This window comes from Sciurus vulgaris (genome assembly GCF_902686455.1).
Source record: "Sciurus vulgaris genome assembly, chromosome: 16".
In the NCBI taxonomy this organism is placed as follows: Eukaryota; Metazoa; Chordata; class Mammalia; order Rodentia; family Sciuridae; genus Sciurus; species Sciurus vulgaris.
In genome coordinates, this window is record NC_136477.1 from 17,743,715 (window position 1) to 17,770,439 (window position 26,725).

A 26,725-nucleotide genomic window follows, 5' to 3' on the forward strand; every position below is an offset into this window, starting at 1 on the left:
TAACAAGAAACCCGGCTCTATTCTCCCGGGCTCCCGGCCCACGCGGAGACCCGCAGTCAAGTCGGCCCCCTGGGTGGGGAATGCGGCGGCGGCCCCGGGAGGAAGTGAGGACTGGAGGCTGCTCAGCTCCTAGACTTCCAGGACGCTGGATCGCTCGCTGCGGGCTTCCTCCATGGTTGCTCCCAGAAATACCAGTCAGCCAGGAGAATGCGCATTAGCTTCTGCACTGACTTTGTATTTTAAAATAATAGTCCGGCATGGTGGTGCACACCAGTATTCCCAGCGATTCAGGAGGCCGAGGCAGGAGGCTCACAAGTTCGAGGCCAGCCTCAATAACTTAGCGAGCTCCTTAGTTCCCTGTCTCAAAAGAAAAATAAAAGGGACAGGGGATGTGACTCAGTGGTCAGGTGCTTCTGGGTTTAAACCCCAGTACCACTAATAATAATAATAATAAACATTTTTATTAAGGAGCAGCATTCTGGGGCTGGGGACAGAGCTCAGTGGCAGAGCACTTGCCTTGGATGTGTGAGCCCCTGGGTTCCATCCCCAGCACACATGAAAGGAAGGAAGAGAAGGAAGGATCCTGTTGACCTATTTACCCATTAGCCATTCTTGAGCTCTGAGCAGCAGGGATTGGTGTCCCCAGTAGTTAGACTGTGATGCCATACCCATAGTGGTGTGACATGAAGGAAGGAAGGAAAAGAGAGTGAGGGTCCAGGGAGGTTAGGGGAAGAAGGAGCTGCCTCTGGGAGAGCTGGGGAAAAGTGCTGAGTAGGAACAACAGGTGCAAAGGCCCTGAGGCCACCACTAAGCTGAGCTCAAAGGACAGCCCCCTCCACCCTGTGGAGCCCGCTCCAGCTCTGGGAGGGAATTGGGGCAGGTGACGTTTTCTCTCTTAACTGAGGCCCTGAGTTCCCCAGGAGTTCACAGGGCTGAAAATTCCAGGGGCCCCGCAAGCCCTCCTTTGACCCCCTCTTTGAGTCTAGGAAAGACCATAAAGGTAAAGACTGTGAACTTCAGGGAGAGTCCCAAGCAGAAGAAAATGTGAGACCTGTAGGTGTGAGCGGTTTCATTTGCCTCCTTTGTGGACCTCAGTTTCTACATCTGTGAAATGGGAGAGTGAGGCCAATTGGTTTGAAAGCCAGGGATCACTCAGTTCTGGCTCAGGATACATTCTCTTCAAACGTTGTCTGTTCTAATTATGTGATCCTGGCAAAGAGTTCATTTTACCCATGAAAGACTAAGACCCAAGAAGTTTAAAGGATTTATTGAGGTCAGGCACAGTGGCGTACCCCTGTAGTGCCAGCAACTAGGGAGGCTGGGGCAGGAGGATTGCAAGTTTGAGGCCAGTCAGAGCAACTTAGTGGGACACTGTCTCAAAATAAAAACTAAAATGGCTGGGGTATAGCTCAGTGGTAGAGCCCCTGGGTTCAACCCCAACTACCATAAATAAATGGATAAAGAACTTACCAAAGTTGCCAAGGCCCATCAGCAAGGTGGGAAAAGGACAAGGCCTTTGGGGATCACAGACTGGAGATGGTGGACAAGAAAGGATCCCAGCCTGCGGAGCTTCTGCTGGGGTCAACTTAGGTAGATGATGAGGGAGAGCTTCCAGGAGACCCAAAGGGTGAGGAGTGGGGCCAGGAGAGACGAGCTCCTGGTGGTCAGTATGAGGTGAGAACTAGCTCAGCGTGTGAGGCCTGCGGAGCTGAACGGAATCAGTAAGAGTGAGAGGCCCCAAATTGAAAGAGAACATTTATTTTCTTTTATTTATTTTATTTTACTTATTTATTTTGGTACCGGGAATTGAACCCAGGGGTGCTCAACCACTAAGCCCCATCCCCAGCCCTTTTTAATATTTTATTTAGAGACAGGTCTCACTGAGTTGCTTAGGGCCTCACTAAGTTGCTGAGGCTGGCTTTGAACTCATGATCCTCCTGCCTCAGCCTCCTGAGCCGCTGGGATTACAGGTGTCTTCCACCACGCTCATCTTAAATTTATTTTAAAAGTTCAGAGGCTGGGGAGATGGCTCAGTTGGTAGAGTGCTTGCCTTGCAAGCACTAAGGCCCTGGGTTCGATCCCCAGCACCCCCCAAAGAAATTTTTTTTGCACTGATGCAGATGGAACTCAGGGCCTCAAGCATGCTGGGCAAGTGCTCTGCCCCTGAGCCCCGCCCCAGCCGGGATGCATGTTCTTATAAACATGTGGAGAAAGGACCAGAGGGAAAGAAGTTGAAAAACGAAAGGAAGACAATCTGTAGCAGAGGGGTTGTAGTAATACTTTATTTTCTTCTTTATGTTTCCATTATTCCCAAATTCTCTGCAGCGAAGACATACTACTTTGTAAGGAGTGTGGAGAGAAAAATTTAAAATAAAAATCCCCTAAGTCTCTGCCTTTGAAAAATCTGGAGGAAGTAGGGTGGAGCTCAGCGCTGGACCAGAGAGGAGAAGGGAAATCTGGAGGTGCTCGTACCAAGTTCACGACCTTCTAGTTCTTCCTGGGTGGGAGCCTGGCATTAATCGATGATGATGAATTACCAGTGGTCATAATATTTACGAAGAAGGCCAGCTGTTCTCCGGCCAGGGCTGCAGTGCTGACGTGCATCGTGTACACGTTTCCAGGCGCACAGGGAAAGAGGGAGCGGGGAGCACACTGAATGCTTCTGGAAGGTTTCGAAGAGAGGATCCAACCTGAGCCTTGAACACAAAGCCCAACGCCCAGGATGAGCTTGACCCAGCCCAGCTCGGGAGTACCTCGGAGCGTGCCTGCCCGCCCGCTGCACCTCCAGCTCCTACCGCCAGGGGGCGCCGCTGGCTGTTATCCGCTTCCGGACTGTGTGGCCTTGAGCAGGCAACAGGGCTTCTCTGTGCCTCAGTTTCCCCATTCGTGAAATGGGCAGTACACTTTTTTGGGTGGGTTACTGGGGATTGAACCCAGGAATGCTCTACCACTGAGTTACGCCCCCAGTCCTTTTATTTTTCATTTTGATCTCTATGACCCGGGCTGGCCTCAAACTTGAAACCCTTCGGGTCCCTGGGATCGCCGGCGTGCACCACCACACCTGGATAGGACCCGATTTTGGAAATCCGGGTATCTTAAACTCAGAAGGGTTTATCGAGTCCCAGAGAAATGCTCAATGCTGCCTGATGCCTACGATACTTCAGGGAGGTCACAGACACCATAGCCTCAATCAGCCGTTAGCAGCATACTAGGGCCAGGTCACAGAGGCCCAGAAGGAGCTGTGGATTGCAAGAAAGCATCACAGGGCTCCCTCCTTCTAGGGACAATCTTAGGCAACCTGGGGACTCGGGAGGCACAAAGGCGAGCTGGGCATGGTGGCAATTCTGCAGTTTTGTTGTGTATTCCAACAGGGAGACCGTGTGGGGGACCCAGCCCAGGGTCCCGAAGCAGCCAGAGGAGAAGGCACGTACCTCCCGAGACGCACTATGAAGATAGGAGACTGGGGGCCGGTGCAGCTCGGTGGGAGAGCGCCCGCCCGGCATGGGCCCTGGGCCCTCCCTGCACCCACTGAGAAAACGGAAAAGGCAGCCATTTACACGAGTGGTGTGCAGTTCAAATCAGTCTCTGGAGACGGTCCCCAACAAAGGACTCCCTTTTCCTACGCCTCCTCCATGACTCCAGGGCTGCAGCTGGGTCTGGATGAAGCTTTGGCCCTGAGAATCCCCCTGTTCAAATACCCATTCTCCTGCCGTGAGCTGCCTGGCAGAGGGGGATGGAGAGGCACCTGTGGGGTGCTGACTCCCCACCCGCACCTTGAGGGGGCTACCCCAGAGGCACAGAGCAGGCACAGGCCTGGCACACAGTAGCTGCTCAATAAATACTTGGAAAGAAAGAATCAAGGGATATATGTGGGTCAAGAATGACTAAGGGGACCTGGCAGGCCCCCTTCTCCATGCTAGGGTCCAGGAGGAGACCCCAGTGGTGCTACAAGTAGCTGCCCCCAGCCCAGCCCCTTAGAGCCATTTCAGCCAAGCCTGAGGTCAGAGTGGACCCAGTCAGGTGCCTCCAATTAGACCCTGAGACCTGCCTATCATTAGGAAGTTGGTTGTCTAGCTCAGTAGGCGGGAAAGTGAAGCAAGCACCCCTGGAACCTCTTCCTGGCAAGTTCAGCCACCAGGGGCCATCAGGGGCCACGGCTTGGCCATTACATTGCCCAGGGATCCACGCAGGGCCTGCCTGGAGGCTTCTGGTGGTCCCAGGGCAGGGCCCTGGGATCTGGCAGGCCTTGGGTACTGGAGCTAAGTGTTAGAGGACTCTGAGGTCCCCCTCTCTCGGGCTTCCTCCTCCTCCTCCTCTTCCTCCGCTTCCTCCAGAGTCAGCTCAAACGGGAAGCTGTCGGGGCCGCGCTCGGGGCTGCGGGTGTCCGAGGGGCTGCGGGGGATCCTGCTTTGGTACCACTCCCGGTTGTCCTCCAGCGTATCCAGCAGGTCCTGCGCATCCGGGTGCACCAGGTCGGCCCAGGTCTCCCACAGCGGGTGGGCGATGTAGTCGATGAAGCCCACCTGGGAGACAGGAGGAGGCAGGCAGGCAGGCGGCGGGTCACCTAAAACCCAGCCAGCGCCAGGCCTTTGGCCGTGCTTCCCCTCTCCCTGGAATTCCATTTCCCAACTCCTCTTCATCCCTCAAAACCCTCTTCAGCGTCTGGGAGTGCAAAGCGCCTGCTCGGCGTGGGGGAGCCCAGGGTCCATCCCTCCCCCACCCCTGCGGCCAGGCTCAGGCAGCCTCAGACCTGGGACTTCTCCACAGAGGCTGTGTGCTTATCACACATGGGGCTGACGTCCAGGCCTGACTCGCGCTCCCGATCGCCCTGCTGGAAGAACTCCGCCATGATGCGCTCCGTCCACTGGCGGTACAGGGGCAGCGGCTTGGTGGGGTTGCTGAGGTCAGCACAGTGGACGAGGTTCTGCAAGACCTGGGGGGTGGAGACAGGCGGGCACTAGCTGGACCTGCCTCTCCAAACCTGCCCAGGCACAGGCCTGGCCCATAGTAGCTGCTCAATAAATACTTGGGAAGAACTAAAAACCTAAGTGGTCTGTGTGGCTGGAGAATGGCTCCTGGAGAAGGTGGACGAGGGACCCGGTAGACCCCCTTCTCCATGCTACGCATAGAGGCCCCCAAAGACTCATGCCGCAGACACCATCTCAAGTGGGGAAACAGGTCTGGGAGGAGAAGTGGCCACGACAGAGCACGTGACATCATTTCTTCAGGTTGGCATACAGTTGGTGCTTCATAAATGCAATAAAATAAGAACTTCGGAATCCAAGGCCCAGGGACCCACCTGGCCACATACCTGGATGCGGTCAGAGTAGTTGTCCAGGAGCAGGACACCTAGGCTGGTCACTTTCTTGGTCTCAACCATGGTCTTGAGGTCGGCCAGGAGATTCATGTGTTTGGACATATCTGTGGCCAGCACCTGGGGACAGGCCAGGGTGGGTGACAGGCATGAGGACCCGGCTGCCCTGCTTCCCACCTCTAGAGAGGCCACCCCTGCTCAGACTCCTCAGCCCTCAGAGCCCCAGTGTCCTCATCTGTGAAATGGGAGGGTATAATAAGATTCATTGCAAACCAGCTCAGAAGAGGGACTCGATCAGTGGCCCCTTGCCTGGGCTCACTGGGCTCAGCCATGCATCCCACATGAGTGCCAGGGTGTGGGGACAGGCAAGTCCACTCAGCAGCTGAGATGACTTGCACCAGAGGGTAGCCCAGAGACTTTGCAGAGGATGTGGCCTGTGCAAAGGCCCTGGGGTTGAATGCATTGGGTGTGAACATAGAGGAGGTTGTGGCTGGAGCAGATGAGCACAAGAGAAATGGAGGCAAGGAGGCCCAGGAGGTCGAGGGCCTCAGAGGGTGGGGGGTGGACACTTATCTAGAAGATCATGGGAGTCGTGGGAGGGTTTGGATCTGGGGACCTGACTTGATGCCCCCAAAACATCCCTGGGGCTACTTTGTGCCCCAAAGGACTATTTTCAGCCATTTGATGGGAAGTTTAGCCCCAGGCATGGCGGTTTAAAAGTCACGTTAATGGGACCTGTGGATGCAACCCGGGAGTGAGCCACGCAAGGCCCAGGAGTCTCTGAGGATTGGATACAAGTCTCAAAACTTCCCCCTGAATGGCGCCCCCACTGTGGATGCACCGCCAAGAGCACTTCCCTCACCAAACCTTCAGCAGCTCCTCACCCCAGGCCCTGTCTTCCTCTGAGCCATCCCCACATGCTGTTCTCTCTGCGAGGAACATGCCTCCCCATCCGTGCCCTGGCTTCAGTGTCCCCCACGGGAGGCCCTCTTGGACCTCTCTGCCATCCACAGCACCCTGAATGCTAAGCAGCGCTGTGTAGGCTCCATCTCCCCGGGGACGTGAACCTCAGAAATTAGGCCAGACCTGTCTAGGTTATTGGCTCAGGCCAAGCACACAATAGGGTCTCAATAAACGCATGTTAAATGAACAAATGAGAACTTCCCAAAACTTCCCAGAGTCCTCCTGGCTGAGGAAAATCAAATGCATGGATGTTAATGTAAGGCTTAGAAAAAGCTGTAGCCACTGGGTGCATAATCCCAGCGGCTTGGGAGGCTGAGGCAGGAGGATCGCAAATTCAAAGCCAGCCTCGCCACTTAGGGACGCCCTAAGCAATTTAGCGAGCTCCAGTCTCAAAATAAGAAAATAAAAAGGACTGGGGACGCGGCTCAGTGGTGAAGCAGCGCTGGGTTCAATCCCTGGCACCAAAAAAGGAAGAAACCGTGTCCCCAACCCCCCGGGGAGTGCGGTTTGCACACTGGCTACATGGAACCGCATGGCGGAGGAGCCGCGGGATGCCCCCAGGGGTTGGGCGGCCTCGGCCCCATTTTGCAGATGAGGCAGCTGAGGCGCAGAGCGGGGACGCGCGGGGGTCCCGCGGAACGCCTGGACGTGCCGGCTCCCACACAGCTGGACTCGGACCATAAGGAAGCCCCCCTGCCGACCCCCGCGGCGGCCCCACCATGTCGATGACCATCCTGCGCAGGCTGAGCCGCTGCTTGGCGCTGAGGTTCTGGAAGATGTCGCAGTTGTGCGCCTGCAGCAGCCGGAAGCCCACGGCCAGGTGGTGGTTCTCCAGCACCGAGGCGTCGTTGTACATCAGCGCCAGCTCCGAGTCTGCGGGGAAGCGAGCCTGGGACCGCCGCCCACGCCCTGAGGCGCCACCCCGACGCCCCTCCCCAGGCCACCCAGGGCCCCGCAGCTCCACGGACTTCGCAGGCTGGATGTGTCTGTTCGGCTGTCCACCCCAGGCTGGCTCCTTAGGGGCCCAGCGCTGCCGAGGCCAGAGAGCCCGGCTGAACGACTGGCCCAGTCTTGGCCTTAATGGAACCCAGGCCAAGTGAACGGACCCCGCTCTGACCCCAGCACACCAGAGCCTGCAGACAACAGGTGCCCAATAATTGCTGGTTACAGACTCCTCAAAGTTTCCCAAACCCAAGGTTTCACGCCTGTGATCCAAGCGGCTGGGAAGGCTAAGGCAGCAGGAGGACAAGTTCATGACCAGCCTCCACAATGTAGTGAGGCCCTCACAACTTCTGGAGGCCTTGGCTCACCATTACAGAAAAGGGCTGGGGCGGGGAGCAGCGGTAAAGGCCCGGGTTCAAGCCCCAGTGTCGCGCACGCGCACATCAGTGGACCCACCTTGGCTGTGCCTAAGCTCATTCCCCCATTTATTGAGCACCTACCGTGTGCCAGGCCCCAGAGCACTTGCGCAAGGGCAGACTGGGCCCAGAGCAGAGTTGGGACCAGCGCGAGACCACATGGTGGACAGGCCCCGCCCCCTCCCCTGCGCAGACTCACTGGTGTTAATGAGGAACTGGTTGGAGACCCCCGGGTGGTCCACATCATGGATGGCACTTGCAAAGATGGCAGCCAGGACTTCCAGGTCTGTGAACACCGCCTGAGCAGGCCCGGCCGTGAGAGGCGCAGGCTCTCCGCTCCCTGCACCTGCCCAGCCTCCCAGCCGCCGGCCATACCTCCAGGGCAGGCGTGGCCAGCAGCACGTGCGTAGACTGGGCCACATCGGCGGCATGTAGGCTGTTGTGGTAGGACACATCGGCCCGATAGTGACCCTCCAGCGTCAGCAGGTAGGTGGCCAGGGTGTCGGCTGGGATCTGGAAGGTCTTGAACAGGTCCCGCTCCTGGCCCGCCACCGGCTCCAGTCAGGGCTGGCCCGGGGCCCCAGCGCACGCCCTGCTCCTCTTCTGGACCCCCGCCCAACCTCGAGTGCGCCCTCCCCATGCCCTCTGTTCTTCCCGGAACCCCTTCACCCTCTGTCCTTCCCACTGCTTCCCATCCCCCAGGACTGGGCGTGTCTGTCCAGATGTTCTCTCCAGATGGAGTCTCTTCAGGCCCTGGCCAGATCGGGGCTCATTGACTATAAATTGTTCGACTGAGTGAACTCCTATCCACCCTGCAGTACCCTGCTCCGATTGCCCCCCGCAGGGCGTCAGATTGAAGAAATGAGTGTTCCTGAGATGGGGGGATAGGGCCAGGGGAAGGAAACCCCAGGGGCCTGGGGAGGCAGGCAGGGGTACCTGAAAGATGCTGAACACGATGGCCGTGAGGGGCCGGTGCCCGCTCAGCTCCGCAACCTTGAACACATCAAGTCCCCACTTGTTGGTGTCCTCCAGCTCCTGAGATGTGAAGGGCCGAGCTTACCCCAGCCCCACTCCCCAGGCGCAACCCCACCCTCCAGCAGCAGGTGGAACTCATCTTGCCCCGGTGACGGGGACATCCAAGCAGAGCCAGGGCTCAAACCTGGGCCTCCACCTTGCAGCTGGGCACCCACCTTAGCCAGTTGCCCCTCCTGGTCAGTCTGGACCCCAAAGCGTGGGACGGTGGCTGCTGAGAGGCTGGTGCTGTGGGGGAGCCCGCGAAGGCCACTGATCTCTGACACGGGCCTCTGGGGTTCCTCCGGGGTCACCCTGGGCAACTCCACCTCCGTCGGCTGGTCTGTGGGTGGGGCGGGTTGAGGCCCAGAGAAGCCAGTTCACCAGCTGGGACTGTCCGGCTCGGCTCTGCACCAGGCCAAGCCCTGGGTCTACCTACTGATTTTTAGGCGAGGGGTGGTAAGTCTCTGTCCGACTCTGAGCAGCCTCTCCTCTCCCAAGGCCCATGGCAGAGCCCTCTTGTGCCAGCATGGCTCCTGAGCACTGGCGATCAACAATTTTTCCCAAACAGACCAGTGCCCCGTACAGGTCCCAACCTGGAGCTCCAAGTGTCTGACTCCCTGCAGCTTCTCCTCGGCAAACTTCTACGGAAGCCTCAAAGCCCTAGCGGCAGAGTCCTCTCCTCCTGGAAGTCCCCGTTCTCCCCTCTGGCCCCGCCTTGGGGTCTGGCTGTGTCTCCTGCATGCGGAGGTGGGTCACGAAGGCCCAGCCTTCTCTTCTTTCTTACCCCTGGTAGCCCTGCCCAGGCAGTGACCCTCCCAGCTCACCCAGGAACGTCCTGGAGATATACTCGGACACCTGGTTCCCAGAGCGGCTGGTTTCCGACAGGTGGGTCAGCTCCCGGTTCAGCATCCGCTTGAACTGTGGGGGAGGCCAAGTGGTGAGGAGGGGCTCTGAGGGCAGGGCTGGGGCAGGCGCTCTGCAGGCCTCTCACCTTGTTGGAGGCCATCTCCCCCACCGAGTGCCGCGTCTGCAGCGTCTCCAGCTGATCCAGACACCAGTCCAATTCCTCCAGGGTCTCCAGCGCCAGCTTCTGCCCAGTGTCTTCTGAGGGCCAAGTTGGTCAGGGGTCTGTCCCACCCCTCCTAGGGGACCCAGGGCCCCTTATGCCTCCGTCTCTGCTTCTGGACCCTGAAGCCCTTCCCACTGGGGCCACGCAGGACCCCAGGTCCGGATCTATCTGTAAGTGGCTGTGTGACCACAGGTAGGTCTCTTACCCTCTCTGAACCTTAGCCTCCCCATCTGTAACGGGGCTTGGTGGACTCCATTTGCCAGGGAGATTCTTTGCAGGAGGGGGAGGGGTGTCGGAGTTACAATTAGCCACAGTGCAAGAGCTCATGGACTGGGGAGGTCACGACGGAAAGAAAGTGACAGCTGTCTCTCAGTGGGGGAGGGGTGGGAACGGGCATTACCTGCAGGTGGAGGGGGTTGACTGCTGGCTGGAGGGTTCCCGACAGATGCCTGCCTAGGGTGACAGTAGGCTCAGGGGTGGCCCGCCCCGTCTGGCCCCGCCCCCAAGTCCTGGCCCCGCCCTCAGCCCCACCTGAAGGTGCCCGAGCCCCGCCCCTACTTCTCTCCCCTTTAAAAAAATCTTTTGCTTTCTTGCGGCGTTGGGATTGAACCCAGAGCCTCGTGCGGGCCAGGCCAGCGCTATCCCACTGAGCTGCGGCCCCAGCCACCTGTCGCCCGCTTTGGGGGCTTTTCTGCCAGGCTCCGCCCCCGCCCGCCCCTTCGTACTTGGCCGCCCCGCGGACTTGGCGGTGGGCAAGGGCTGCCACGTTGCTCCGAACCGTCCGCAGGCTGGCGAGGACCTGTCGGTGGGAGGTGGTCAGATGTGGCAGGGAGCGGAAGCTCGCGCGTGGTGGGGTGGCTGGAACCCACCTGGGCAAAGGGCGTCACTATCATGTCTTCTCCGTGCCTGCGGGGAGACGGGCCATCAGAACATCCTCAGCCTGAGTGCACCTGCCCCGAGACTCCCCCGAGCTCTTGTGGCCCCGGGCTCTTCTCCCCAACTCTCCCTGGGAACCCCACGGCGCTCCTGCCAGCGCCTCGATTTACCCACTTTTCCTAAGTGGTAAAACTGAGTCTCCAGGGCAGTGGGGATCTTAGTACAGTCTGGACAAAAACAATCGTATTTCCCTTTTCATTACAGATACCAGGGAGCTCGAATCAAAGTATCGTTCGCTTACTGATAACTGGCCTTAATGTTTCCACAGTGCCACCCCCGCCCCTGCCCAGGCTAAGGCCGCGCACAGAAGATGACCTGATACCACTAGCGGCGCCCTCGCCTGCATAAATTAGCTGCCGGGAGACTCCTACTTAAACTTCAAAATCTAGCTCGAGTGGCTCCTTGAAGGAGTTTGCTGAACGGAGAAGACGAAGGGCGGAGGAGGCGTCATCCCACCAGCCCCGACTCACAGGTCGCTGGCCACGGAGGCGTTCCGGGACGTGGCCTTAGGCGAAAGTTCATAGTCGCTGTCCGAGCGATATAGGAAGGACTCTCGCCGCTGGCTGTGAGGGGCGGGGGCCTGAACCCCACGGCCAAGGCTGGGCCCGGACTGAGGCTCCAGGACAGGCCTCCCACACGACAGCCCATTTTCGAGGTCAAAGCTGAAGGCAGAGGAGATACGGTCAGAGCAAGGACCCTGTTAGCTGGGTGCCCGGTGGCGGTGGGGACCTGTTCTGCCACATGCTCCCTGGGGATGCGCTGCGCCAGCAGGTGTGGTTTCCAGCTTGCCCACCTGCCCCACAGCCTCATGCAGGGACCTGGTGACACTCACACCTCCTCTGCGTGTCTACCCTCAGTCTTCCCACTCAGTCCTGGGTTCCGGCTGCTCCTCAAAGCGGCCGTGTGACCATGGGCAGGTCCTCTTTCTCTAGACCTCACCCACCCTGTCTCTAATATAGGCATGTTAAACTCCGTCCCCAAGGGCTCTAGGGGGTCACATCTGAGCACCCCAGGACCGTGGATGGGTGACCGAACTGCAAAGATGAAACTTAAGTTAGATCACATGTAAGTCCACCTGGACTGAAAATGGCTCCTGGGCTCTTCCACCTGGGGCTCTGCCTAGATTTCACACGCTCCAGGGCTCCTCACACCAGAGGCCCGGCCTTGAGCTGCCTTGACCGCACCCTTAGGCCACCCAGCAACTCTCAGAAGCCTCCAGGCTCCACCCTCATCCCTCAGGGCCCCGCCCCTTGGTCATCGACCACGCCCCATCGCCAGTTTGCGCTCAGCCTGTTCCCCTCCACCACCACCAGCCCCAGGGCCTTTGCACAAGCCGCACCCGCTGTCCTGAGCACCTTCCTTCCCAGCACCACCTGCTCCATCCAAACTCCAATTCTGTGTTTTCCCCCCACGACCACACCCTTACTGGGCAGGGGGATCTATGCCTCTCCTTTCGGGGTCAGCGTCAGAGAAAGAGCGTGGGACAAAGGCTGAGATGTAGGCGACCTTGGGGGTCAAGGGCTTTTGAGAAGATGAGAGTGAGACAGCAGAGACAAGGAGGAACGGGCACCGCCCAGATTCAGAGCTTCTAAGGGCCTGCGTCCACCTGGCCCCCTGAAGTGACTATCCTGGTCCAAGGGCCGAATCGACACCCAACCGGAGGCTTTGGGCAGGGGGCAGCAACATTTGGCTCAGTGGCGGACTGGGGCATTCTGCACGATTCGGTCCTACTTGGCCAGATTCGGTCGCGTCTGAGTTGGGTCAGATCTCTCAGGGTGGGACCTGTTCCGGGTGAGTTGGGTGGAGTGAGTTCGGTCATCTTCGGATACTTCCGGCAACCCTGGGCAGGTTCGAATGAGTTCGTGCATCTTCGGCTAAGTCCGTCCACGCTCGGCCAGCTTCGATTAAATCCGGGTAGCGCTCAGGCCAGGTCGGGAACATTCAGCTCAATCCGGACATACTCGGGGAAGCTCGGCTTCACTCGGCCTTTTCCGCCTGATTCCTTCGGGTTCTCGTGTTTCGACAGGTCCCGCGGGGCTGGGGAGACCACAGTCTCTTCGTGGTGTCACGTAGGGTCGTGGCTTGTAACCCTTCCGAGCCTTGGCACCCGCGCGGTGGCGGGCTGGGAGACACTGCTGGCAGGCGGCGGATACCCCAACTTGCCCTCCGAGCGGGAGACCCGCAGATGGCGACCCCTTGTCCCTCTTTCACCTATCCCCAAAGGTTATGGGAAAGCGTGCCTGGAGACAGAGAAGTTGAGGCAGGGAACAGTTGTAGGGTGCTGTGTTCGAATCCGAGTCCCGGACGCCGAGGGTTAAGGCAGGGCCTGGCTTTTCCTGGGGCGGGGGATGGCTGTTTTTCTTTCTGCTCTAAACTTAGACGGGGGCGGCGGGGTCAGGCGGCGGGTTCCGTGACGCGAGAGGTTCGGGCTAAGGTCGCTCTGGCTGTGGGAACTGCCGGCTGCCCAATGGTCAGATCGGTAAACCGAGGCATGGAGACTCAGAGTCCCGGACCTCGGAGCTAGGTTTGGGTTCAGCTTAGGCAAGCGGTCCTCCTTCATCCTCACTTTCGCCTACCCGGCGGGGTGTTCCCTTCGAGCCCTCGGAAGGTACCGCTCTGCGTTGGTGTCTGGTACCCTGAGGTCGCTCTCTAGGATCCGGAACCCCACGTCAAGTCTGAAATGGCACCATCAGGGATCACAGTCACACCTCCCTCTTCCCAGTTTGTCACTCTCTGGCGATGTGACCTTGAAGGAGCCTCTTGTCTCCGAGCCTCTGGGTGCCAGATTGCCGATACGAGTTCGGTGCAAAAAGCACACAGGGTGCCAGCCACAGTTGGCGCCCACAAGCCCCAGCCTCGATCCACTGCCCCACGAGGTGACATTTGCTTCGAGAAGGACGGGATATGTACTCAGAGCCGGGGACCTTGTCAGAGATGCAACTGAACCGAGCTGCAGGGAACGGGGCTCGGAGTGGGTGGGGTTCGCTCTCAGCCTGGGAAAGGGACCCTCGCCCTCCTTACACTCCCGGGCATCCTGACTCCGGAGCCTGCATCAAATCAGGTCTTCCGTGGGCACCCGGGCTCATGGTGAGGTCCCCAGATCATCTTGTTGCTGGCGCTGGGCTGGACGGTGGGGTTGGGGGAGGCCAAGGGTGGAGCCTTCCTCTCCTCCCTCCCCAGGGCGCTCAGCCCTCGGGTCCCAGGCCAGCGAGGGTCAGGAGAGACGTGAGCCTCAGCCCGTCCTGCTCTGGGCCACACAGCTGGAAAGGGACAGCCGGCTGGTCCCCTGGGCATGTGTCTAGGCGGTGGGTGGAGGGAGGGAGACAGAGATGGAGAGGGAGGGAGGGAGGGAGAGAGAGTCACCAACTGACGGAGAGCGAGGGCAGCGGGAGAGACACCGAGAAAGGGAAAGCGGCCCCAGCTGCCCTTGTATCTGCCCTTCGCACCTCCAAGCCCCCCGTCCCGCCTCACCACAGCGGATGGGCCACAGTGAAGCGCCGCTGCAGGCGGATGCTCTGGTTCACCAGGAGCTTCCTGAAGAGCCCGGGGGAGCCTCGCGGGGAGCCCCGAGGGGAGCCGGGCCCAGGGCCCGGGGCTGGCGCAGGGGGACCCTGCATCGCCAGGACAGCGTGGAGGCTGGAGCCAGCGCGGGCGGCTCGGGACCTTTTCTGGACAGCCTGGGGGCGGGGCCCCGCGGGGAGGGAGCAGAGGGCGCAGCCGCCCCGCCCGGCGCTGGACCGCTCCCTGGTGCCCCGGGGACAGACGGAGAAACTGAGGCACGGAGTCCGACGAGACTGCTCCCCCTCCTTAGGGGGTGACCCCTTGGGGCGCAGAGCCACTTCCTTCGGCACGTCCCCCATCGGCGCGCCTGGCTGGGCCGCTAACCGCCAGGGAGTGAGATGAGGAAGTGCGAAGGGGCTGTCTGGACGCGCAGCCGCCCTGCTCCCCATCAGGGAGACGGAGCTCATGGGGGCTGCGCGACCCATCACGCCCGTCCGTCCAGCCTCCCCTGTCCATTTGCCAGACGGAGGAAGCTCCGAAGGCTGCTGGGAATCTAGGAGCCCTCAATCCTGTGGCAGGTGGGGAAACCCGGAGCTGGAGAGGCGGTGGGACACAGCCTTCCCTGCAGGGCCCGAGGCTCCGACCCAGCTCCCTCTCTCCCAGCACCGTAAGTCCCCACATGACCCCCGTCTGCTCTGACACTCCCCAGGCCCTGTCTCTGGAAGCCTCCTTCTCTCCTGCTCTCTTCCCAGGACAAACATCCGCAGTCACCTCCCGCCAAGCCTTCCGCCCTGTGACGCTTCAACTCCTGTCCCCCATCCCAACTGCAGAAGGACTCCACTAGAATGAGAAGATGGGGCCTTTGGTGTCTGGGGTGTGCCAAGCGTCTGCGCCAGGTGTTCTACCCAGGGATATGCGGCCAGGCTGGCCCCGCTCCAAAACTGAGTCTCTGTTGGGTGTCATAGGCACAGGAAGGACATGGAACATCCATGTGATAGGCAGGGGCCAAGGTGACCTTCCAGCTGAGGCTGCACAGAAGGCTCTGGGCTTGACAGTGCCCCTTGCCGAGGGGGAACCCCATCCCCTCAGCCTAGGCCTGGCCCTGGGTGCCCCAGTGAAATGGCAACCACATTTCTGGCATCCTGGAGAATTGGAGATGATTCCATTAATCAGCGAGAGAGTCCGAGGCAACCAGGCCAAGCTGGAAACACTATTCTCCCCATTGCACAGATGAGAAAACAGGGGCCGGCCCCCTCTGGAGGTCGGAGAGTCTCAGGGCTTTGGCCAGAAACCCCCTCCAGTCCACCAAGCCCTGAAATCAGACACCTGGTAGAAACTAACCTCACTGACCCCAAGACAAAAATACCATCTGTAGCTGCTGGGCCGGACCTAATTATAGCCATTCCCCAGGGGACAGAGGCAGCCAGGCTCTGCCTGGTGGAGAGCTGAAGTCAGAGTCCAGGGAGTCTTGACACAACCCTAGCCCTGTGGGAGGGGCTCACCCGGCTTCCACACCCCCAAGGAGAAACTGAGGCCCAGTGACCCCCTCCCCTGAAACCACACACACAAAACCGTAGGTTAGGACTAAGTGTGATGTGACCGCCGGGCCCGGTGGCGCACCTGTAATAATAGCAGCTTGGGAGGCTGAGGCAGGAGGATGGAGAGTTCAAAGCCAGCCTCAGCCACTCAGTGAGGCCCTGAGCAACTCAGTGAGATCCTGTCTCTAAATAAAATGTGAAATGCGGCTCAGTGGTTGAGCATCCCTGCATTCAATCCCCAGTACAAAAAAAGAAAAAAGAGTAAATGAAATCATGACATTTCTAATGTACCCAGCACTGAGCCAAGGGCCGTGAGGCCCAGAGAGGTGTGCTCAGGCCCGAAGTCACACAGAGATTATTTGAGCCAAGCCAGTGGGCTCCCCAACTTCTACCCTCTCCCACTTAATTTGTTAATTGGGTTTATCCCCTCGGCAGTCCCAGAGGCGACCCTGGCATTAATATTTTATCAATAGTTGTATGATTAATGTTTCCTTAGTAGATTTGATTTTAAATATTTCATTAACAGGTTGAACAGTCATGTGTGATTGATAGCTTTTAAAACAGAGAAACCGACTGGGTGCTGCGGAGCATGCCTGTAATTCCAGCAACTCAGGAGGCTGAGGCAGGAGGATTGCAAATTTGAGGCCAGCCTCAGCAACTTAGACCCTGTCTCAAAATATTTTTTTAATTGGGGGGGCAGTTTCCAGGGACTGAACTCAGGGGCACTGGGCCATGGAGCCACATCCCCAGTCCTATTTTGTATTTTATTTAGAGACAGAGTCTCACTGAGTTGCTTAATGTCTTGCTTTTACTGAGGCTGGCTTTGGACTTGAGATCCTCCTGCCTCAGCCTCCAGAGCCACTGGGATTATAGGCATATAAAAAATTTTTAAAGGGAGGTTGTGGGGGCTGTAGCTCAGTGGTAGAGCACTTGCCTAGTGTGAGGGAGGCCCTGGGTTCCATCCCCAACATAGGAGGTGTTGGGGGGGGGAGAGAGAGCGGGCGCCAGTCACAGAGTGGTCTCTTTAGCAGCACATTAACTAAAATTGGAATGACGGCCACAGAGGGGGACGCCTGCCCACCTGAGCTTGGGAAGCCCCTAGTCTTGCTGGCTAAGCAGCCAAGGCTGAAAGGTGATAGGAAGGCCGACTCTGTCCCGTGTTGGTGTCAAGCGAGGAGGAGCCCAAGGGTCTCAGTGCCCTCAGCACATCGCTGCCTGGGTTCCTGCTGTGCGAGCGGCCCTCCCCTGGCAGGCACTGTTCTCTGGCTACCAGGGGCCAGAGAGAGGAGGGAAACAGGTACCGGGCGATATCCATCTCGCTGAGTCGGGGGAGGAGAGACCACCCGCCACAGCCCTGCGAAGGGTTCCCGCAGTGCTAGGAGGCGGAGGTTGAGTTCCACGTGGGTCAGATCTGACCCTTCCCTGCTCCAGAGTCTTCCGTGGCTCTCCGTTGCCCTCGAACTTGATTTCATGCCTCCCGGAGGCCCCTCCCGCCTCAGCTCCACTCTGCTCTGCTTCCCGCCCCTCCTAACTGTTCTTGCTGGGCGCCTCACTCTGGCCTGTGGCTCTTCTCCACAGCTGGAGCATCGCCCGCTCCGGACCCCTCCCCAGCCAGCCAGGGATGTGCCCTCAGCACACCTTCCTGCCAGGAGTACAGTTTCACGTTTCTGGTTGTGATTATTTGATCTGCATTTGCCCTGTGGCCCAGCCTATGAGTCTCTTGAGGACAGGGCCAGGTCTGTCTTGCTTCCAGCTCAGTCCTCAGCACCTAGCACTTAGTAGGTGCTCAACAAATGCCTCCCCTCCGCAGTTATCTGATTTCAGCTCCTTGCACACCCGATCCTCTTGAGTCTGAGGCTTTGCTCATTCTATTCCTTCTGCTTGGCACACTCTTCCTGCACTCACTCTGCTTGGCTTCTTTCATGCTTCGGGTCAAGTTTAGATGCTATTTCTTCCAAGGAATCCTCCCTGACTCCCACTCCTGCAGACTGGGGTCGCCTTCTGGTCTCCTTGGCGTTCTGATCTCTCCCCATCACAGCACAGATCACCTTGTGATGTCTCCATCTGGTATGAGTCTGTCTATACCACCAGCCTGTGAGGCCTGTCACACAGTAGGTGATTAATAAATGCTTCTCACTCCAGATGTTTGGACCCTTCCAGACCCACGTGATCCAACGGGAGCTGAAGGGAGGCACCAGTTGGGAACAGTGCCCATGCTGAGGTCCGGTGCGGTTGCTCAAGAGCACATAACAGGTTGGCCTTGGGCTTGGCCTTGAACTTGATTTCCCTGGGCTTCCCTGAGGGTCGAGGCCCAACCCTCACATCAGCACTTTTATGTAGAGGCAGGCCACACACAGGGGCACACAGGCACACCCACTTACGCACCAGGCAGAGCCATGATGTGTAGTGCAACGCCCACACACACACCACACATTCTCCCTCCCTCTCCCTCCCTCTCTCTCTCCCCCAGGGATATAGGTTCCGCCACTCCTATCTTCCAGAGCCACGTGGGGTCTCCCCCTAGACAGGCCCAAATCGTCCGTTTGTTCTTTCTTGGAAATGGAAAATCATGAGTCACCAGGAAGGCTGGGGAGAGAAGAGCCGGGACTGAGGAGGGGGCAAGAGTCCTACTGGTCACCTGGAAACAGCTGTGGGAAGTGGACTCAGCTGGCCCAGAGGGTCCCCAGGGTTCTTAGAGGACCAGGCTGGAGGCAACAGGCCCTGCTTATTGATTAAAAAAACCAGTGGCCCCAGATGGTCCACAGATGGGAGAACCCCAAGCTCAGAGAAGACAGTGATTCACTCAAGGTCACACAGCATGGACTTGAACCTAGAAGCCCATCTGGCCTGGCATGGCTCCTCCTGTACTCCAAAGAAGCCTGAGGTTTCTGGCCCCTCTTCCTCTGCCTTCCAGCCCCCACCCAGCAGGTGGAAACCCCACCTCTAGCCCCAGGGATGTAGCTCACCTCTCCCTCCCTCCTCCTCCCTTCCCACCCCCACCCTGCCGTGAGCACCAGGTTATAGGAAGCTCGAGAAGCAGCCCCTCCCTCCTTAAGTGGAAGAATCGTCCAGGGCTCTGGATCCCTGGGGGCTCCCCGCCTGCTGCAGGAGAGCTGGGAGGACAAGACAGGCCGTGGAGACCTGCCCTGCCCCAGCACTGGCCGGCCGCCCTGGTCTTGCACACATATATCTGAACACCCTAGGCTCACCTTAGATGCCCAAAGTGGCCACACTGAGCCCCCTGTAGACACCTGCAGACATTCCAGGGCCTGAAGAACATCCAGACATCCAACTGGAACAGAGCCAGGACAGTCACACCCAGCTCCACACCCAACAGACAGACACCACGAGAGGAAACTCAGGCAAGTACACGCCGCGGTGGGCACCGGGATCCCAGGCACAGGCACCACACAAACACATAGGGTCCCTCGGAGGCACGGTTAAGGGGTGGGATCACACAGCAGGGGGGTCACATCTGCTGCTACTCTCTGGCACACACACATGCAAGTGTGCACAGGGACCCAGCCCCACCTGGGCACATGGTGTCACACAAACCCACAAGAAATCATGCCACCCCCGCCCAGCCCCAGGTCCGCTTCCTGCAGAAAGAGTTCTGTCCTCCCAAGCGCCGCCTCCCCGCAGCGAGCCCCCCGCCCCAGGAACAGGACCCTCCCCACTCCCGCCAGGCCCCGCGCGCCCCGCCCCCGCCACCTACCGCGAGTGCAGGGAGGTGGGCCAGGAGCGCCGCGACCTCCCGAGCCCGGGTCGTGGGCTCGGGTCCGGCTCTCGGAGGCCGGCGGGCTGGTCCGGGTCGGAATGGAAGCGCTGCTGGATGCGGATGGGGCGCCGCGGCTGCCGCCACAGGTGCTTCGGGGGCCTGGGTGCGCTCGGGCGGCTGCGAGCGCGGCTCAGCCGGCCGCACGCCTCCGCCCCTCCGCAGACCCCCGGGGTCTCCATGCGTCCCGGAGGGACGCGCGGAGGGCAGGGCGCACGAGCTGTCCCCGCGAGCAGGCGCCCAGGAGCCTGTGTGCCCGGGTCCCGCCAGGGCCAGGGGTGGAGGCGACAGCGAGGAGCTGTCCGCACCGGAGGTGCTGAGGCGGGAGGAGGTGGAATCAGGGGCCCGAGGTGGGTCAGCGCCGAGAAGCTGCCGCTGGCCAGACCCTACTGACGGGGGACAGGGGAGAAGATCGCGGGGTGAGGGGGTGGCGGCAGGGGCTCGGGGACCTCGGGCACCCAAATCGGTCTGCGTCCCCTCTGATGATGGATGGAGGGAGAGTGGAGAAGACGGAAACCGTCTTCCTGGAGGCTGCAGAATGAGAGCGGGGACTCAGGGGCTCCGGACACCCCCGGCGCCAAGGCGCTGTCCCTTCTCCCGGGGCTCGGGGTGGACCAGACAGCGAGGGGCTGCCTGGGACCCACGGTACCGAATCCAGGGCCGGAAGACAGAGATCCCGAGCACCCGGGACAGGTGCCCAGAGAGGAGCCCCGCGGGGTGACGGTGGCCACGCGAAGGGAAGCAGTCAAGGGTCTGCCCGCGGAGGGAGGTACAGATGGCGGTCTTCCTGCCGAGCTCAGCAAGGAGCTGCGGCGCCGGGCTTCTGACTGAGTCTCTCCTGAGCCCTGCAGCCCGCGCCCACGCAGGACAGGGATCCCAGGAGAACTGGGGAACTGGGGGGCTGAGGCAGGGCCCCGCGGTGCCTGGTGGACACGCGGAAGCTGCCTCTGGCTGGGAATTAGGGGACCACCACGGGGGGTGGCAGAGAAGGGCAGTGGGTTCCCTGTCACCGACACCCGGTGATGCCTCTGCGACCCCCGCCGCTGCCCCCGCCCCTGCGCGCAGCCAGGCGCAGAGGAGCTGAGACTGAGTATCAAGCAGGAAACCCACCTTTCTGTGGTGGCCCAGGCAGGCAGCAGTAGCACTTCTGAGACCCGCATGTTTTTATAGCCACGCCGGCGCTCACACCCTCCGCGGAATCGGAGGGATCCCATTGGCCCCGTGACGCCACCCCAGGGCCCTCAGATTGCAGGCCTGCCCCTCCCTCACAGTTCTAGAAACTCAAGCGTCCACCCACCAGGCATCTCAGTCTCAGGGGTAATTTCCTGGGAAGTGGCAGGGAGGAAGGAGAACATTTTCCATCACGGTTAACAGGAGTAGATTTGTGCAAGAGCAGGGCTGGGTGGTGGGGTGGGGAGGAAGGAAGTGGGACTTGAGAGTCTCTGCTCAAAGCCTAGCAGAGAGTCCCTGTGGGCTCTCTTAGGGCAGGAAGGCATTTGGAGCTGCTAGAGATCTGGGAGACAGGAAGAGCCCCAACATCTTCAGAAGGCTCAGAAGCTTTCAAGAGTGTTATTTCCAGTCAGGTGCTGTGGTGCATGCCTGTAATCCTAGTGCCTCAGGAGGCTGAGGCAGGAGGATCACAAACTGGAGGCTAGCCTCAGCATTTTAACGAGGCTCTTAGCAACTTACTGAGACCCTGTCTCTAAATTAAAACTAAAAGAGGCTGGGGTTGTGGCTCAGAGGTAAAGTGCCCCTGGGCTCAATCCCTGAACCAAAAAAGAGAGAGAGGGGAGAGGCGTCTCCCCCACCCATGTCTCCATGGGGAAATGGAACATGCCAGGACAAGGGCATCAGGGAAACGGAGCCCAAGCCCAGGACCCCCATCTTACTGTGAGATGCATAACAAGGGTCTCCCCCTCTGCTCCTGGCTGACTCACTGTCTTCTACCTCCCAGAGCTGACAGTGAGAGACAACTGTCCCATGTCACTGGCCAGCTCTGTCCCTTCTCCCAGAGCCCATTTGTTATTGTGGAAAATGGAGATGAGGACAGCACCGGCGCCTTCTGGCATCGTCACCAGAATTAAAAGGGAAATCACACACCGAGGACCAGAGTCGCGCACACCAGCCCCCTGCATCCCTGCTGGCGTCCGCCAATGACTGGGGTGTCTACTTTGTACATATCTGCCCCTCAACCCACGGCTCCTGCGGGGACCTTACCCAGGCCTCCTCCTGGGTGTCTTGCTGCTTCCACTCCTGGCCCTGGCTGTCAGTTCTCTTCCATGGCAGCCTCTCCCTGCAGCCTCTCCCTGCAGCCTCTCCCTGCAGCCTCTCCCTGCAGCCTCTCCCTGCAGCCGCAGGGAATTTAAAATTCCACCATGACAAATCCTGTGTCCTAGAAGACACCATGATTCCCCATTGTGCCCTGTGAGGTCCTGGGTGGTCGTCCTCTGCCCCTGTCCTGAGCTCCCTGTTCACTCTCCCTGTTCACCATACTGGTCTGCTTTAACTTCTCACACAACTGATTTTCTTGAGTCCGAGACTTTGCACATTCTGTTCCTCCAGCTTGGCACGCTCTTCCCTGCTTGATGTCTTTTATGCTTCAGGCTAAGCTGAGATGCTGCTTCTACCAACCTGTCCTCCCAGTGCTGCCAGGTCACAAGCCTCCGTGGGATCTGAGCAGAGATCACCCGACACTGTCTACACCTAGGATGACTCTGTTCTCACACCAGCCTGTGGGCATCTCCTATGTCTTTAGAGCCTGGCACATAGTAGGTGCTTACTTAGTAACTGCTTTTTGCATAGGTAAAGAACAGTCCAGGGCTGGGGTTGTGGTTCAGTGGGAGAGCACTCGCCTTGCACGTCTGAGGCACTGGGTTTGAGCCTCAGCACCACATAGAGATAAATAAGTAAAATAAAGGTATTGTGTCCATTTGTAACTAAAAAATATTAAAAAAAAAAAAAAAAAAAAAAAGTCCAGTATGTGAGGTGCTCTCTCTTTCCTGGGACTGACCCTCTTGGCCCCCCGCTCTTCCTCCTCACCTGCCTGGGGACGGGCTGTTCCTTGAGCATCAATGGTGAACACCACACAGGCACTGGGCTTGACCTCTCCGGGAACACAGTGGCTGCAATGGAGTCCCTGAGAAACGTCTCCAAATGACACCACCACCAGGGGGCCCCTGGGAGCCAAGCCGAAGTCTGCTGACTCCCAGACCTGCTGGGGACAGAGATGCCACAGGATCTGAGCAAGTTCCTGGTCATGGGCTCTCACTAGGACCCAGGGGACTGAGGGGCTCTGAAATGCCTTCACCCTGATACCTGGATGGTCCAGAGAGCTATAGCTCAGTTCTACTTCTACCCCGAGTGAATTTATATCTCTGAGCTTCCGTTTCTGCATCTGTGGAATGGGGACGTGGATCTCAACCTTGGGGGGATGCTTGTTTATTTTGTGGTGCTGGGAATGGAACCCAGAGTTTTGCACCTGCTAAGCAAGCACTCTACCACTGAGCTGCACCCCCAGCCCAACCTTGGGGGATACAATAGTTCCTGACCCCCAGTAAGAGTTTCAGAAATAAGCCAAGCACGGTGGCATATGCCAGTAGTTCCAATGGCTTGGGAGGTTGAGGCAGGAGGATTGCAAGTTCAAGGCCAGCCTCAGCAATCAATTAGTGAGGCCCTAAGCATCTTAGTGAGACCCTGTCTCAAAATAAAAACTAACAACGGTTTGCTCAGTGGTTAAGCACCTCTGGGTTCGATTTCCAGTACCAAAGAGAGAGAGAGAGAGAGAGAGAGAGAGAGAGAGAGAGAGAGAGAGAGAGAGGGAATATGAATCCCTTGCTGATTGTCTCACAAGCCCACAATGAAGCCATTGCCCACCATCATCCTCATTTTAAAAATGAGGAGCCCAAGTCTCAGAGGTGAAGTAGTTCAAGGTGCTGTTGGTAACACATGCAATTCTGAATTCTGAGCTTCAGCCTCATTTCTCAAAGGAAGGACTGAATTGGAGAAATTAAACAAGAAAAAGTTTGCAAGCAGGTTCGGGGTCAAAGCTGGAGGCGTTTTAAAAACTCACAGAATCAGGTCGAGCTGATCGGATGGGTGTGTGAGCTCCCCAGTATGATGGACCGGGGTTCGATCCCGCGTGTGGTCTAAGGCTAGCATGCCTCAAGTTCCCATCTGTAAAACGGAAATGAAAACCGTAACAAGTGGAGCAGAGTGGCCCGTGCCTGTAGTTCCAGCTGCTCAGGAGGCTGAGGCAGGAGGATCGCTTGAGCCCAGGAGGAAGGAAGGATCAGTTTCTTTTCTTTTGTACCAAAGATTGAGCCCAGGGATGCTTAACCACTGAGCCACATCCCCAGCCCTTTCTTTGTATTTTATTTAGAGACAGGGTCTCTCCGAGTTGCTTAGCGCCTCGCTAAGAGGCTGCAGCTGGCTTTGAACTTGAGATCCTCCTGCCTCAGCCTCCTGAACCTCTGGGATTACAGGCGTGCACCACCGCGCCCCGGAGGGAAGGATCGTTTTCTCAGGGTGTTGGGGCCACGCACCGCAAGCAACGTGGGGATCTGTCCGCGGTGCTGACCACAGGGTGGTGCATAAAACTGGAACGCGTGGCCTTAAGATAGGGTGGTGGGGACTGGAGGGGACAGACGGGGAAGTAGGAGAAGTGGGGTTCAGAGGGGTGACCCAACCTGCCACGGCTCTGCCCCCGAGTCTCACAAGAGCGTCTGTCTCCACCATTAGACTGAACATTCAGATGGGGAAACCGAGGCTCCAGACCACGCCTGCAGGGCCCGAGGCGGAGGAGCAAAGGCGGAAGAGCGAGGGCAGAGGAGCTACGGCTGCTTCTCCACTGTGCGCAGGCGCAGCAGTGCGTTTTCCAGCCTACGGGCCTCTTACTACCTTGTCAGGCGGAAGACACCAAAACTCAGAGAAAATGACCTCTGGTGGCGGGGGCGGGGTCTCATGGCGTGGGGCTGAGGGTCGCTCAACTCTTTGCAAGATCTAGTCCTTCCAGGACCCAGGACACGTGACAGTCCTCCCCACTGGAGCATAAGTGTCCCCACCCTCTCCCAGGGCTCCTGAACTCACGCAGGAATCCAGTTTCTCAGCCGGAGGGCTCTCCTGGGAGGGCTCCGCAACCAGGAGGGCGTGTGACAGGAGAAGCAGGGGAGGGTGCGCGGGGACAGAGGGTCCTCCATTTTCTGTCTGGGGGGATAGTTCCAGAGGGCAGAATCACCTTCACCCACTTTCGCTCATTGACTTGTTCAACAGCTGCAAAAGGGGAGCTCAAATTATTCCAGAAAGAAAACAAAATATGTAAGGGCCTGGGAGGTGACTGGGGGGTGCTAATGTCCCCAAGGGTCGGTAGAGACTTTTGGGGGGGTCCTAGGGCTTGATCCCAGAGGCATCGTGCCACTCAGCCACACCCCCAGCCCTTTTTATTTTTATCTTGAGATAGGGTCTTGCTAAATTGTCCTGGCTGACTATGGACTTGCTATCCTCTTGCCTTAAACTCTTGAGTGGCTGGGATTATAGGCGTGTGCCAATGTGTCCAGCTGTTAGGGACCCTTCTGAGGAGGTCCCTTCAAAACAAGACCCGAAAGAGAAGGAACTGGCCAGGAAAGAGCCTGCCAGGCAGACTGAACAGCATGTGCAAATGTCCTGAGGCAAGCAGGTGGGTGGATTATGGAACAGTGAGGAGGCCAGAAGGGGAGGAGGTGAATTGGGCCAGATCTGACCAGGCAGGCCTCAGGGGCCAGGCAAGAAATTCGTGTTGGATTTTGAGAGAATGAGTTTTTGAGGAATGTAACCTGCTTTGGGGCAGGGACTGTCGGGTTGGCAAAGACTGGGGCAGTGTCTATGGGGGACGTGGACCAAAGGCTCATGGGTGGATTTGGTACATTTTTTTTTCAGTGCTGGGGTTGGGGCCCAGGATTCGTGCGTGTTGTGAAGTGCTCTACCCCTGAGCCACATCCCAGCCCTGGGATATATTTTGGAGGCTGAGAGATGGACTGAGGCCGTGGGGTGTGAGGGAGGGAGGGTTCAAGGGTAGCTATGGGATATGATTGACAAGTCATATTCGGAAGCTGGTGCTCAGGGGCCTGGGTGGGCGGGGCATCTTTACCTGGCTGGGGAAGCCAGCCGCGGAGGAGGGAGGCTTTAAGCCTCGGGTGGCTCCAGTTCGGTTTGAGCTTCGTTGGACTTCCAGGGAGAGCCTGAGGAGGTGGCTGGTGTTGGACTGGGGTTCTTATTAAATCTGGCTGGTGCCGGGGGGAAGCAGGCCCCGTGGGAAGAACGTGACCACACCTGCTAATGGGTCAGGCAGAGGTTTCTTTTTCCTTTTCTCTCTCTCTCTTTCTTTTATGTGTGGTACTGGGGGTTGAAACCAGGGCACCTACCACTGAGCTTCTGATTTTTGAGATAAGGTCTCACTAAGTTACCCAGGCTGGCCTCACACTGGTGATCCTCCTGCCTCAGCTTCCTGAGCAGCTGGGACTGATACCCTTATCGGTCCCTAAGCCACCCCTAGAACAACACCCACACCCCTCACGTCAGCCTCCGAGGCTGAGTGTGCCCCTGACCCCTGCCCACTGCCGGCTCTCCCCACCACACTGCCTAGGTCATGCTGCTTCAGCTCCACCAGCCCTTCATTGCTCCTGAAGCCTGCCTCAGGGCCTTTGCACATGCCGGGCCCCCTGCCGGTGATGTCTTTCTCCCAGCGCTCCCCAGTGGCTACCTGGCTTCATCCACTCTTCAGCTCACCTATCACCTCCACCGAGAAGCACACGAGGCCAGGTGCATGCTCGCCTACCCCTGTATGTATCCCTTTTCCTGATTCACACCCGGCTCTGCCCCTCACTTTATTTAAGGGGGAGATCAATATCAGCAGTGCCCAATTCAGACAGTATGCAATCCTAGACCAAATAGCCCCTATGAGGACAATAACAAAATTGTTATAATAAACAGAATGAGTTCAATTATTATCTTCAGTATAACAAACAGATTTGCAATAAGGTCTGCCGTTTCTAATGGAGGACAAAGAGGATGCAGAGGGATGTAGGATGTAGCTGTTAATGGGATAAGAAAAGAATATACAGAAGTTCTAGATAATAGAAAGAATGAGAGTATAATCAAAAGAAATTGGTTGTTAGCATGCAAAAAGGGAGAAAGAGACTCTGAGGGAACAGGTAAACAAAAGGAAAAAAGAGCAAGAAAAGTAAAAAAATAAAAAGTCAAAATTTTTCAATAAGGAGAAAAAAG

At 58.2% G+C, this 26,725-nt stretch overlaps 1 protein-coding gene across 7 annotated transcripts in view; it reads right to left on the minus strand.

The window, feature by feature from the left end:
* PDE4C (phosphodiesterase 4C) overlaps positions 1-24,197 on the minus strand; it is a 187,969-nt gene extending 163,772 nt beyond the window's left edge. The window contains exons 1-16 of one of the 7 annotated variants that reach the window (XM_079114983.1): positions 14,126-14,204; positions 11,994-13,952; positions 11,125-11,316; positions 10,588-10,624; positions 10,444-10,517; positions 10,119-10,171; positions 9,641-9,753; positions 9,474-9,567; positions 8,826-8,989; positions 8,572-8,670; positions 8,011-8,175; positions 7,835-7,934; positions 6,996-7,150; positions 5,312-5,434; positions 4,751-4,933; positions 3,023-4,523 (exon numbers count right to left, since the gene is read on the minus strand). In XM_079114983.1, coding sequence (XP_078971109.1) covers positions 4,260-4,523; positions 4,751-4,933; positions 5,312-5,434; positions 6,996-7,150; positions 7,835-7,934; positions 8,011-8,175; positions 8,572-8,670; positions 8,826-8,989; positions 9,474-9,567; positions 9,641-9,753; positions 10,119-10,171; positions 10,444-10,517; positions 10,588-10,611 — 1,611 coding nt within the window. In that variant the 5' untranslated portion in view covers positions 10,612-10,624; positions 11,125-11,316; positions 11,994-13,952; positions 14,126-14,204 and the 3' untranslated portion in view covers positions 3,023-4,259. Of the gene's footprint in view, positions 1-3,022; positions 4,524-4,750; positions 4,934-5,311; positions 5,435-6,995; positions 7,151-7,834; positions 7,935-8,010; positions 8,176-8,571; positions 8,671-8,825; positions 8,990-9,473; positions 9,568-9,640; positions 9,754-10,118; positions 10,172-10,443; positions 10,518-10,587; positions 10,625-11,124; positions 11,317-11,993; positions 13,953-14,125; positions 14,520-23,537 lie in introns of those variants that run through there. The other 6 variants (XM_079114982.1, XM_079114980.1, XM_079114979.1 and 3 more) reach the window with 6 other exon arrangements.
* Between the last annotated feature and the right edge of the window lie 2,528 nt (positions 24,198-26,725).